Source organism: Seriola dumerili, unplaced genomic scaffold (assembly GCF_002260705.1).
Source record: "Seriola dumerili isolate Sdu_G_001 unplaced genomic scaffold, Sdu_1.0 BDQW01000134.1, whole genome shotgun sequence".
NCBI classification, from domain to species: domain Eukaryota; kingdom Metazoa; phylum Chordata; class Actinopteri; order Carangiformes; family Carangidae; genus Seriola; species Seriola dumerili.
In genome coordinates, this window is record NW_019174389.1 from 1,426,224 (window position 1) to 1,439,905 (window position 13,682).

Sequence of the window (13,682 nt, forward strand, 5' to 3'; positions counted from 1 at the left end):
GGCCCCATGTCCTGGAACGAGATCTCCCTTTAAGGATGTCGAGACATTTAATATGAGTTCAGTAATCTGCACTGTGCTATTATATCCATCCTCAAATTTCCAAAAGTTCATCTGTGCCACTGAAGCAGTGATAATGGACCATAAAAGGTGCTTTTTTTGTTTTTCTAAATTGGTAAGGTTTATTGTACATGTTGTAACCAAATCACTACCGTGTGCAAGATACTAACATTTGCTTTATTCAAATGTAAGTTTGATAAGGCTTAGTATTTCTAATGCTACTCTAATGCTACCATTACACTCATCACATTTGGCCTTATTTAGATAATGTGAATATAATGCACATTTGCACACCATGTTCTTGTGTGTCAATTTCTTCCCATCATATATTCATGGTTTTTTTTATAATCACACTACTATTTCATTTTGTATAGACTGCAATATTTTTATGCATATTGAACTCATCTATAGCACATATTTATCCTGCAGTAATCCTTATTTACAGTAATTAAGAAGACGTGACTGCTGTAATACCTTTACCAGCGTATGAATCAGTGGTCCATCCTTTTACCACATCTTGCATTAATACAAAGGCGACATCTGCATATGCACAACTCTTTACTCAATTTGACTGCTGTACTGTACTTTTTTTCATTATTATCTATTCAGTGCAGGTATCAAGTTTGTATTTTTTCCTTGTTAGATGCTATTACTGTTTTCTTTTTCAATTATCTAATTTCCCCACAGGGATCAATAAAATTTCATCTTAAGTGTTATCATTTCACTTCCAATTAAAGCAATGAGCTGCATCCCAACATCCTTGACCATGATGTCAAATCACAAAGCGGTTTGCCTCCAGTTTTCCTCACCCAGCCCACTCCATCTGTCTAGTTTGTTAAAATAAGTGCAACAGCAGCCTGCTTTGTTCACAACTGTGGCCACTTTCATGAAGCCACTTCAAGCATATCGAACTCAGCTCCAGTGAGACAGGGGAAGAATTCGGGAAGACTGGAGTCTTCCTTTTGTCACCCTGTATTAATGCACACATCATGAGCGGTGCTGATAGCCTCGGGCGATCTTCCTGAGGAGCTTCATGGCTTTTTAATCCTTCTACAAGTCAGACACTTTGCATGTATTATTAATACTAAAGGTTGAGTAATACTCAGCAGTTGCATGGAATAACAATTACAGTGCAGCTTTGGTCATTGCACCGTCCATCAATATACACTCCCTTAGATATGTGGACTGATATTATGTTAATAATTCTACTGTAATTCAAAAGCACATAGCATTACTCATGAGTTCATTTCAAAGTACAAACTTAGTCACAACAAAATGGCAGTTTTCAAGTTATTCATATTTTAATCCGCACTTTGTCTCTCTTTTTTCTTTTTTTCTTTTTTTTTTTACAGTGGCATAGTTGAAAAATGAATATTCAATACTGAGAAAAAAGCAAAACCTCACACATCCCCCATATAAAGCAAATTAATTACAGCGATTAAAACTTTGTACAAAATGAGTTATTTATAGCATCATATTGAACTAACAAAATAACATGTATGAGCATTGGCAATGTGGTTCAGTGTCTTTGATACAGTGACTATATACAATGAGGGGATGTCTGATTCACCAATGCCTCAACATGTCATTAGTACTGTTTGCAGCAAACTCAAAGGCCATAACGGTGATCCTTGTATTGTTTTTTATGATAAGTTTCAGAATTAAAAAATGGAAAAGTTAATGTCAGACCACTACTTTAGTAATAACAGCAATAATATCAATCAATATAGCATTATATAATAAATGTCAATCAATAATAATAATAAATACATATATTTTGACCAGATTTTTTTTCCTTTTTTTGTTTTGTTTAGTTTTTTAGTTTTTAGTTTTTTAGTTTTTTTTTACATTTTAAGCAATTCATGAGAATCCCTGTTTGAAGAAATCTTCAAAAATGTGAAAATAATCTCATCAAAATGACAGGAACTGATATGGACCTGAAATTAAAAGCTATAGCCAGCGATTTTCTTTTACTGAAATTGAATACTTACACATTATTTACATACCTTATGACAAAACAACCTCTTGTTAGATAAATGGGAAAAAATAAGACGTGTGGAATACTTTAAATACTGTATATGCTAATATACAAATCGAAATGTGTCAGGGATCCCAAGACTCAACAATATTGTTCACCAATATTCACGTTAGCAAAGTATTTTACAGCAATATCCACACATTGAGCATAGTTGTTCAATAAAATTCAACATAAATAATGAACCCCTACAAGGTTCCACTCATTCAGTTTGGATCTTACATCAAATCACCAACCCAAAATTAAAGTTCCTCATCCGTGACAATAACTGAAAATCGTTCAGTGTACTGAAATCTTCATCGTGTATCTGACACCATCTCTCCATCTAGACTCATATTGAATCCTGAGACAAGAAACAGTTGATGTGTTTTCCCTCTGTGTTAGTCCTCAGACTTTGTGCTTTAATATTCTGACTTGTTCTCTGTTGGTACAAATCAACAGCATGAGTAAAAACTAAAAAAAAAAAATCAATGCAGGAACATGGAGACTGCTAAAAGGGAGTCAATTTCATCTTGAGACAATCACATAGATTGTGCTTCGAAGTTTTGTTTTGTCAGTGTTTGGTCTGCTTTATGATTTATTTTTTAAACATGTGCAATATGGCTGTGGTGGGGTAAATATCTAAAGACCATTCAGTCCCTAAAAAGATTCCTCTGATGGAAATGCTTGATAGATAGATGTATTTTAACACACTCTGTTCTTAACGTAAAACAGTTTGAAAAGCTAAGACTTGAGTTGAAGCACATTTCCTCTGAATTTTAAAAAATCTGCAAAAAGTTGTTTAACAGGTGACGTAACAGAGAAGAGAGATAATGCAAGCGATAAAAGAAATGCAGAAAAATATACAGCATTTAGGCACTGTAAAACTGAAATGGACATAATCCAATTGTACATGGGGTACATTGATTACAAAAGGAGAAGGCTATATTGTCAGCGAATGCTTTGAAAACAAGCATATCCAAGCATGAGCTTTCTGGAGAAGGCAAAAGAACAAGTAAATAATAAGTAAAGTAAAACAGACTGCGACGCTGAGGCAGCTTAAAATTGCATGTCTGCTGTCAAAAGTTGTCATGAAACGAAGGAGAAAAAAAGAAAAGAAAAAAGCAACAGAAGTCTAAATGAAATACTCTTTCTTTTCCTCTGCATGCACATGGTTTCCCTCAGCGTTGATGATGGCTGTGTCTGCGTCTGGGGCGTCCTCTGCTCCTTTGGCCTCGTGTGTTAGATATGTCCCTGCAGACATACAGAGCCACAGAAAGTTTATCCACCTAGACATATACATTTACTCCAGGCAAGACCATTGCAATTCAAGGGAGCTCGAGTGACCCATTTTACCTTTATGTCTGGCCAGATATCGTCCAAGAACTATTATCAAACACAAGGTGATGAAGACCACGACTGCAACAACTCCGCCGATTAAAGCGTGGTCAGGTCCATGTTGTCCTAAAGCATTAGGATCTGAAATAAGACAGAGGCAGAGAGACATGGAGCGAAAAGTGGAGAGATAATGTTAACACCTGCAAGATGTTCCGCCGCTGTCTCATGCAGCTGTAGACATTTTTTTAAACAGCAATGAAAACATTTTCATCCTGCAATTATCCTGGAAAAAAAAAAAAAAAAATCCAGATGTAGCTTTTACATTTGTGAACAAAGCACAACAGCCCCAAATGAGCTTCTGCCATATTTAGAGCAACCTGACATCGTTGCTTTGAAGTGCCTGAATTCAGGTATGAAAGAAGTGATCATAGGAAATACCACAAATCTCTACACAATTCAAAAATGTGTGTTAGTAACGGAAACATGCTGCAAGAAAGCTGAAGTCTAGCTCTGAGTGATGTTTCAGCTTTTTAGCCAAAGCCTCCACACACACTATCTTTTGTGTTTTCTCCCTGCTCGCTGCCACATTCTGCTGCTGAGGATCAGTTTTTTTTTTTTAAAGTAAGTGTTATTTAACACGAGGTGTCCTCCGGGCAGAGTGGAGGCTGAAGGTTTCCCAGGCAGGAGCATGCCTTTGTGTCTGTCGTGTAATAAACTCTAAGTGGCTGTGTCTTTACTGTGCACCTCCTGTGCTCTCATTATCTCAAGCTGATGAATGGCTGTGGCTTGTGCTCAGTTTTGCAAAGTGACCCTGGGAAATGACGACGGGGATGTTCCTATAAACCTCGTTATACTCCTCTGTTAACAGAATGCAACCCTCATTTTCATCAAACTAAAGTGAGGGACGTTAAGAATAAGACTAATAAAAAAAGATGAAATTGTGAAACATGCAGTTTAACACCATGCACAATAGAACCACCATGACTGTTTTATTAGGGATTCACAGGCAGGCACTTCAGACTTTGAAGCAATAATTGTCAACTGGTACAACAGTTGAACTAACTCAGTTTCGGTAGCATGTCGATGGATATAATGATCTGTACAGGTGTTCCACTGTCAACAAGGAGCACAAGCAATTTTCATATCACACTTGGCTGGTGCTCACAGCTCACAGGAATGGGACAAGCTAAACAGCTCTTGATGCACTGCAGCTGAACATCCAAACACAACACTTGCTTTCACCTTAAGTGTGAGTAAATGACCATTAAGTATTTATACTTGTCCAACCAGTGTTTTGAGCTTTAATTCACATGTAAATACGCCGACTATTCATATGCCAATCCTGAAACAAACTACAGCGGCAGCAATTCAAATCAAGACAACTAAGACAACACTTAAAATACCACTCATTGTCACAAAGCGAGAATACAAACACTTTAGCAGCACACAGGGGCCTGATCCGGTGTTTAGTTACATTAAGACAACATGAACTGTTTCTATCCCGTTTCATCCTATATATATATATATATATATCACACCATATCAGACTAAAGTGCTCCAACCATGTTACGCACATAGATCAATATACATTTACCTAGGAAAAAATGGTAAACAGAAATATTTTTTCAAGTACTATGTGATCAGAAATGTGAAAAGCCGAGTTCTCATTAAGAATTTTGGCTGTTCCCTTCCATTCCCGCTGTATTCACATGAACTGAAATCAAATATTTGCCCACTGGCACAGGTACAATGTCCAGCCCAGCACCACTCAGACTGCACAATGAATTAGATGGTTCTAAGACAAAGCAAACCAAAAACATTGTGGTGTGATAACTTATGCAGCCTGTAGAGAGAAAGCGGCTGGCGTCAGCAGAGTGAGCATCCATGCATGGTGATGGTTTGGCTCATGCTGGGTGGAGGCCGTGATGTGTCCTGACCCAGATCCAGATCCAGCATCACACAGTGTAAATCTGGCTTACAATGATCATCTAGTGGGATATTTACCTGTCGTAGGCCCTGGAAAGTCTTTGGCTGTTGCCATGGTTGCAGACAGTGACAGCAGTAAGAAAAGACGAGGGGAACAACACCGTGATAAAAAAGGTGACCACAAGGTTCAAAGGAAACATGTGAAATTAGTATGGTCTGTTTTCTGAGTTTTTACTTTGACAGCGCACAGAGGTGACGGAAAGCGAAGCTTGCTGTCAGAGCCAAATACATGCTGAACTGGAGTTATTGGAAACGATGACTATGAGAGGAGCACAAGATATATTGACAAGGACAAGATGAAGAACAAAGACGTATTTACTGAGATTTGCCGTGTGTAATTGGCAATGTACATTCTAATAGGTCAGTTTACCAATAATTACAAATAACTAGTTTTGTATTTTCCCAGGTTGAAAGATATCTAATAATTCATCTGAGAAACATGTTGTTGCTATTTTTTTGTTTCTGTAATTTTTTAATACAAATTAAATACTATTAATCACCATTGTTTGCAGGTGGAAGCATATAGAGCTGAGGGACAAGTATCTTAAAACCTGTGAAAACAAAACAAAAACCATATGAATGCAACAATACCGGAGGTAAATGAGAAAATATTTTTTGGGATTTTGTGTGAACCAACCCTTTAATACTGAGAGCAAGAATTTTTTATCTTATCTTAAAAAGTTCAGGTATGAGGTAACATGTCATAAACCTCCACCTGAGTATTCAACAACATACATTGAGCAGTCTGTCATGAATGATAGGTCAGGGTATATAGGTACTGCCAGATGACAAAGTTGCTTGGAAAAGTAAAGTCACAGCTTTTGAGAGGCCTAATCCTTCCAGTTTAAAGGTACCTTGTGGATTTTTCTTTTTTGCCATGGAGCAATATTTTTAAGAGTGGGGTCCTGTTTTGTTTGTATTGTGGATGTGCAAAAAGATTTACATGCATGAGCACGCTGTCCTGCTGCCAGTTTCAAGCTATACCACTAGTCGTGAAGACATTCGGAAAGACTGTAAGCTAGTCTATAAGGATGGAAACAATGCACAGTGTAAAACATTACGACAAAATCACTGCTGCAAATCTTTTATGAGGAAGGAAATGCATTCAGTGTTTGCTAAACCTCAAGGATGCACATAATGCGTTTTGGTGAAATAAACTGAATATAACTTCTGTTTGTTTACAAGGAAACTTTGAGTTGATTATCAAAATTAAGCAAACCCCAAATCTAGGTAACCTTTGTATTTTCTCACACAACATTAAAGCTATTTTGACTGTTAAGGCAACCGCTTGGCATATTTTGCCTGCAGAGTGCTGTTGTGGCTCAATACGGCAACGTCATACACAAACACTACAACATTAATTCCATTGGGAGAGAAGAACTGAAGTAAACACACAAAGCATGTGATTCTGGTTAACTTTGTTAGAACGCAATTGCAAATTTTATCTTGTGTGTGGTTGTAATGGCAGAAACCATTTTAAGCAAAAGCATAAAAACTCTCATGTTTTTCTATTTTCTGCTTCTGTAAAGATGATATTTTATGCAGTGGCTTACAAACTGTGATAACGTGGTAACTGGCTCTACAGTGTCTGCATATCATCAGTTAGCAATAACAGCACTAATCAGGATGAGTGCTGAAAAGGCTGGTGAGGTAACAGTGCTGTGTATAGAAAATAAAGCAGAGAGGAAAGAGAAAAAATAGACAGAGTATTGAATTCATCCAGAAAAACAATGCTATTTTCTATCTCAAAGCCCGGCTGTTAGCTCATCAATCACCAAGTGTGTGTTCAGTGTCATGTTTGTGAGTGCATGGAGCGTTGAGGCGAGGGCAAGGGGGGCTCGCGAGCGTACCTGCGAACGCAGCTGTGACTGCCTATGCCTGATGTGGGAATGTCGGCATTAGCAGACTGGAAGAATGGAGGCTAGAGAGGGAGTCGGGGGAGCTGGAGATGGAGGCACTAAGGTGATGACGTCTGCTAAATGAAAACAGGAGCAATGGGGAGCAAAAAACAAACCTATCCGTAGGGAACAGGCTCAACATGAGAAAACTTACAGGAAAATCAAACAGCACAAATCAATTACTGCGCGTGGCTGGTGCAGTGGGTTAATTCTGGTCTTTCCCTCAGTGAATACAGGCAAAATAATGAAATAAAAATGCACAGATGATAAAATACAAGAGTTGCACGAATGAGTCAAGCTCTGAATGAGCAGATTCTTTTCGAAACATCTTTGGGGAAAAGGATGAGTCATACATGAAGGATTCATCTTTCTTACATCTGTTACATTTTCCGGCAAATGATGATAGGTTGGTAAATAGGCTGCACATGGAGAATGTAAAACTCATCATGTATCATACTTGTTGAGGTGAACATGTGTAGTAAATGAGTGAGGGCAATGTGAGGGCAAAATGTAAGACGCAGGGCTGCAGCTTCATAAAGAGACGCAGACGTCTCTCGACTGTATTTAACCCAGCTACTATCTGTTACCATCTGTCTAGCATCGCAGACAGAGTAATTATCATATATGGTGTTTCCTTGCTTTATTTAATACAGTGTATCGAGGAGCATAATCGGAGACGTTGATGAATTGCGGCGGAGCGTTGACATTTATTGCTTCTCAGCTCTCCTGTCATTAGCAAATTAGGCTTAGAGGCTGAGATGATCCAAAGAGACCCGGTAAGTATTCAGACAGACACGATGGTGCTGAAGAATGACTATCATCATCAGTGGAAATGAGCTCGTCTCACACATCTTTTACCTACTCAACTCAATTTGTCATCCTTCCCCTAGTAACCAGGAGCTTTTTATTTACTGTGAGAGGGCTGCTGAAGGTTATCAGCTTTTCTGTTGGTACATATCCTGTAATTCTAATAACCCAGATTTAACAAATTTGAATTCTGTATAATTTGATATAATGCAAAAAGCCTTCCTGTCTGTGAAATGTGAGGAATGAAACTATGGACCAGCACATGGCACCCAGATATGACAGGATGATATGGACTAGCCTGACATCGCTGCCTTACCCCTGTTCATTGAGCACGCTGAAAGAGGAGACTAAGATAACAAAAGCTGAAAGGACGAATGTGTCATCCTCCTTTTCCTCCATTTTTTCCCAGTGAAGGGTTCTCTCTCCCCAAAAGCCTCTGCCTTTAAAATCGAACAAAGAAGCTGCTGTGCATCCAGTAACTGCGTGTGAGCTTGAATAAGTCCAGCGCTGGAGCTGTGATAAGTCGCTCCCAAACAAACTGCACTCTCATGTGGGACTGTTTAATTGGCAAAAATGGAAACAAATAAATCCATGTTGAATTTATATATTCTGTCCTTGTTTTTGTATTTTTACTCGGCTGTATTTGATAAACATTATAAACATGTGCTGCCGAGGCCTTAATGATCCGTTTCCGGCACCATGCTGTCTTTATTCTCTCATCCCCTCCACTGTCTCGGGATTAACTTATCTCTCCTCCAGGCAGTACTTGGAAGCTAAATTCTGCATCCTTAACACTTTTTTCTGCTTCCTCACAGGAAGAGTCCAAACGCTAAACCTGTGTAGTGATAGGCCTGTGTACAGTAGAGTGAGGTAAACTGGGTTATCCTGCACAGTGCCAAGGAAAGATTTGGAAGTGGAATCTTGAAGAAATGGTCTGCAATGCAGGACTACAGACAACTTTGCTGTAGGTCCTGGCATTAGATTTACATCTATACAGTATATCTGAACCACAAAATGAAACATGTTTAATGATACTTGATCATGAACTTACTATTATGTCAGATAAATACTGTGGTCAGCTGTTGGAAGCCATCTTTTACTCTGTTTTATTCTACCCTGTATTACCATTTGGCAGCAAGTACAAACCAATCACATATCGAGATGATATTATAAAACATCATACTAGTGTTTTTATATATGTTTTATCCCGTTTCCTACAAAACATACATACTGTACTTCTCATCACAGCTGACCACTTCTCCAACCAAAAAGTGGCTGTGACTCAGGAAGAACAGCAGGTTGTCATTTAATCACACGGTTGGTGGTTTGAACTTAATACTGAGGTGTTCAAGAACAGGAAGCTGAGCCCCGATTCAAGAAAACATAATGGAGCTGTTTGTCCTACTAAGCTTGAAATGGTCTGTGTAAGCGCAGTTGGAGATTTGCATTTGTTTCTCTGACATAGGGTTCCATTTGTTTCCATTCATTTTAATGCAGCGTATGATCTATTTAAACTTCTGCTTCTTAACTTCACATCGCAGTGAACACCAGACGATTACTACATTACTTATCGTCAAAGTTACAATATTGTTGTGAGGCCATGCAGTGGAGACAATTTCAAATCTATCTGCACTTAATCTGCATGATCACACAACCTTGATGTATTGCCAACAAAGATTCACGCACACATAATGTTCATGGTGATGAATTGAATTGATGAATGCTTTTTATATTTTCAAAAACGAATGGAAACAAATGGCTGTCTCCAATGGTAACAAAAATACACACAACACTGTCCAACATACTTTCACAAATTGTCAGCTAAAATGTTAAGTACACATGATTTGTAGTTAAGGATCTAAACCATGCAAACACACTGGCAGGGTCTTGTTTGAAATCTATTAAAATCAAACTGGCGCACGTCTTTACAGCCAAAATGAAGATAAACATTATCCAGGAAGATTGTTAATTATTTGATAAATCTAATTTAAAACATGTTTGCTGATTTATGCATTTTTAAATATCCATTCATTACGTGTACATGCTCATCCTTCACTGGGTTGCGGGTGACTGGAGTCTGTCAGTTGATATTCATAAATGAAACACTAATGACTGTTAAAAGATTGAAGTCAACAGCAGTTATTATGATTGGCAGATTATCGGACAAAAACACTGTATTTCCAGGAGATGCTGAAATTTGTGATTCTCTCCCGTTGATATCTTTTATATTTAAGGTAGTGATTATTGCTTTGTTATCATGCTGTTTGATTTAGAGACATTTGTTTTTTATCATAACATGTACCAGCTTAGCCTCTTTATATACATATATATATATATATATATATATATATATTAAGCTGCCTGAGTGACAGCCTCCCTGCTGGCTTTGTATCTGTGTAATGAACACCAACCAACAACAAAACTGATCATCCATAACAAGACTCGCCCCCGCTGAAGTACCCACCATATACAAACAGTATGTATTCAGCACTGCTGGTCCCCAGGTCGTTGCTGGCCTCGCAGCGGTATGTGCCATTGTCTGTTTTGTTTAGTGTGGTGATGGTTAGTTCCCTGCCCTCCACAATCATACGCTCAGTGTCTGGCAGCTCTCCTCCATCTTTAGACCACAGCACCGGTTCAGGTCTAGGACAGAAAACAATGTAGGCAATATTTTTCCTTTTATGTTGCTGCTTGTGATTTCTTAAATGTTAAGAAATAACTGCAGAACAATTCTTGAAAAATGACATTCGCTATTGAAGAAGAATCACATCTCAAGTCAAATTCCTGCCGATTTTCATGCTAGTCGCTACCACCAAATTGAAGTTGTGAATAAATGCCAACTTACATCGGGTTGCCTATGGAAATACACTCCAATTTGAAGTATTGCCCTTCCTGTGGAATAATCAGTGAATGTGTGATCTCCAGATGGGGAGCATCTGCGAAGAAGAGACAAAAAAAAAAATCCAATGCTATGACAGCACTGTGTGTTAGAGGCTTTAACTCTTACACTGACAAAGTACAACAGTAGTTAGCTCTTTACCCATTGGGCAACTCTTAGCTCTAGCCCATATCCCTGTTCTGCTTTGATACTAATCCCTTACCTGCAAACTAATCCTACACTAATCCTGAGCAAATGCAAAGCTAAACCTGCAGACATAAATGTAATCTCAATCCTTGTATTTCTTCTCAATACTAATCTTATACCTAATCCAGCTTTGTGGGGTGTGTATGACTGCACTCACAGTGGACCTCCAGGACCTCAGTTGTCATGTAGGGGTTGGACAGAGACACATGCTCCACGCTGCAGGTGTAGGCGACGCCGTCGTCCCGTTTGTCCACCTGGAACTGGACGCTACTCCTCACTGTGAATGATTTTCCTGTGGCATTCACCTCCTTGGTGCCTGCAGAGAGACAGGAGATGAACAAGGGTGAAATGAACTTGTGAATTGCAAATGTTACTGGGGAACGGTTCTGGCTTTTGTGCAAGGTCTTCATACAAAAAAAAAAAAAAGAAAAAGAAAAAAGTGCTTGAAAAAGAAAATGAGAAAAACTGAAATCTGCTTGTGTGTTAACTAAAACGTGAGAAACATGAAATTTTATTTCAGTTTTATTTTTTTGCTTTTCTGACATAGACAGCTACAGTGCTGTTGTTGTTGTTGTTGTTGTTGTTGTTGTTTTTCTCTGCTTCCCCTTTGAGGGAGAGAATCCTTGGCCTTTGAAAGTCAAGTCAAAGTAGAACGAATAGTGAGGGGAGAGCAGGATGAGCGTTGACTCGGTTGGTTGGGTGTGTTTGCTCCTCCAGGACCATCTCTCAAACATCCTAGTCAACATAAACAGGCACACACTCCCCCCGGCAGTGTGGGGTGGATTTTCCATAGTTGTAGTCACACCTTTCCTTTTTTTCCTCTCCTTTGTCTCAGTTTCATGCCCAAACATTTACCCTTTACACAGCTTCAGATCTTGATCTGTTTGTTTTCCCCTGCCATGTAATTTTGTCTTCATTTAGATGCCTCTTAACTCATAACTGGAAGCATTTCTTTGTAGTTTTCTGCTGCTCTCCTGTCAACACTTTGTGTGGCAGCATCACTTTTCTATGGAAACAGCTGCACGAGGCAACTGCACCTGAGCGATGCGAATAGGACGAAGGCATTAACTGATGGAGGACTTTTCACTGGAGATGCTAAACCCCTCAACCCCTTCACATCCTCTTCTGTGCTGCACCCCCCCCCCCCCCCCCCCCCTCCATCCCTCCTCTCTCCCTCTCCCTGGACTTTCTGCGCTTACAGTGAAAAACCTGAGCCAATCAATACATACGCATGTACTCACTCCCCTCCTTCACTCACAAACGCACACGCACCACATGGATTGTTCAATCACTTGGTCTATTAAATACTAAAAGCCCTTTGCAATGAAATCCAGATCACCCATATCATCATCATTTTGGGCTGATCTGTTCCATTTGTTCCACTCCACTGAATCTCTTTGATTTTGTCATGTGCAAGGGGATTAATATTTTATTGGACCTTCCAGTGGAGGAACTATTACTACTATGACTGCTATAACTACCGTGCTACTACTATTATTGCTACTGTTACTACATGTATTCTTCTTCTTACCTTCCAGATTAAATAACAGCTCTTTAATACAGTGATTGAAGGGTATTGATTTTTCATGAAATGGTTTGACAAAATCCTAATACATTGTGAAGTACAGATGATCAATTATTGGTGTTTGTTTAATTCTGGTCTATTAAAGTAACCAAACTTTATCTCAAAAGAAAAAAAAGGAACATTAACTTTTTATTTAGTCTTTCATTTCATTTCTCTTGTAAGTAAGAAAGTTCTATTATATGTGTTTAATTAGTAATTTATTAATTTTATTACAGAGCTGGCAGTTTGAAAATCTGATTATGTAAGTTACGTGAAATTGTATTTTCCACTTTTGTGCTTTTTAGAAAATGTTGAAAGCATGTGCGCCATCCTGGTTTTATTATTCCTGATTCACTGATGTCTTTTGTTTGCATGACACACACACACACACACACACACACACAGACCAAACATCACACTTTCAGAACTAAAATTACTAACAGCAAGAAGAAGAAGACAAAGAAGAAGATAGCTACAAGAGAAGGAGTAAGAAAAAAAACTTCCAACTTCTCCACCCTCCAGGACACCACACTCTTATTGAGTAATGCATCTCAAATGAGAATATTTGAAAAAAAAAAAAAAAAGTACTTCAAATATCACATATCCTTTGAGCAAACAGGAAAGTCAGGGGCCTTGCATTTGAGAGTCAAAGGCCTTGCATTTTGCCCTGAAGTACATAAGGGGGATAGGAAGTGCCTCTGTGGTGTCAAACCAAATCTCTCCAGCTTCTCCTCTCATTCGTCAAGTTGCCTGCAGCATCAGAGCTACCATAGAGAAGCTGTCAGTCTGTTTCAAGGCGGCTGCTAGCATCGCCACAGAGCATGCAGAGGCAGCTTTCGTAAGAGTGGGAATGTGCCCAGGTGAATCTGCTTAGAACCAGAGCCCTAGCAAGTAAGCAGATGTGCATCCAGGCGACTGTGGGGGGGGGGGGGG

The 13,682-nt window shown here is 38.9% G+C and overlaps 1 protein-coding gene across 1 annotated transcript in view; it reads right to left on the bottom strand.

Moving 5' to 3' along the window:
- Window positions 1-3,190: 3,190 nt before the first annotated feature.
- The window catches only part of LOC111224438 (cell adhesion molecule 2-like), a 145,753-nt gene continuing 135,261 nt past the window's right edge, over window positions 3,191-13,682 (bottom strand). The window contains exons 7-12 of the mRNA XM_022748922.1: window positions 11,343-11,501; window positions 10,946-11,036; window positions 10,565-10,743; window positions 5,414-5,440; window positions 3,428-3,550; window positions 3,191-3,325 (exon numbers count right to left, since the gene is read on the bottom strand). Of these exons, the coding sequence (XP_022604643.1) occupies window positions 3,207-3,325; window positions 3,428-3,550; window positions 5,414-5,440; window positions 10,565-10,743; window positions 10,946-11,036; window positions 11,343-11,501 (698 nt within the window). The 3' untranslated portion in view covers window positions 3,191-3,206. The remainder of the gene's footprint in view (window positions 3,326-3,427; window positions 3,551-5,413; window positions 5,441-10,564; window positions 10,744-10,945; window positions 11,037-11,342; window positions 11,502-13,682) is intronic.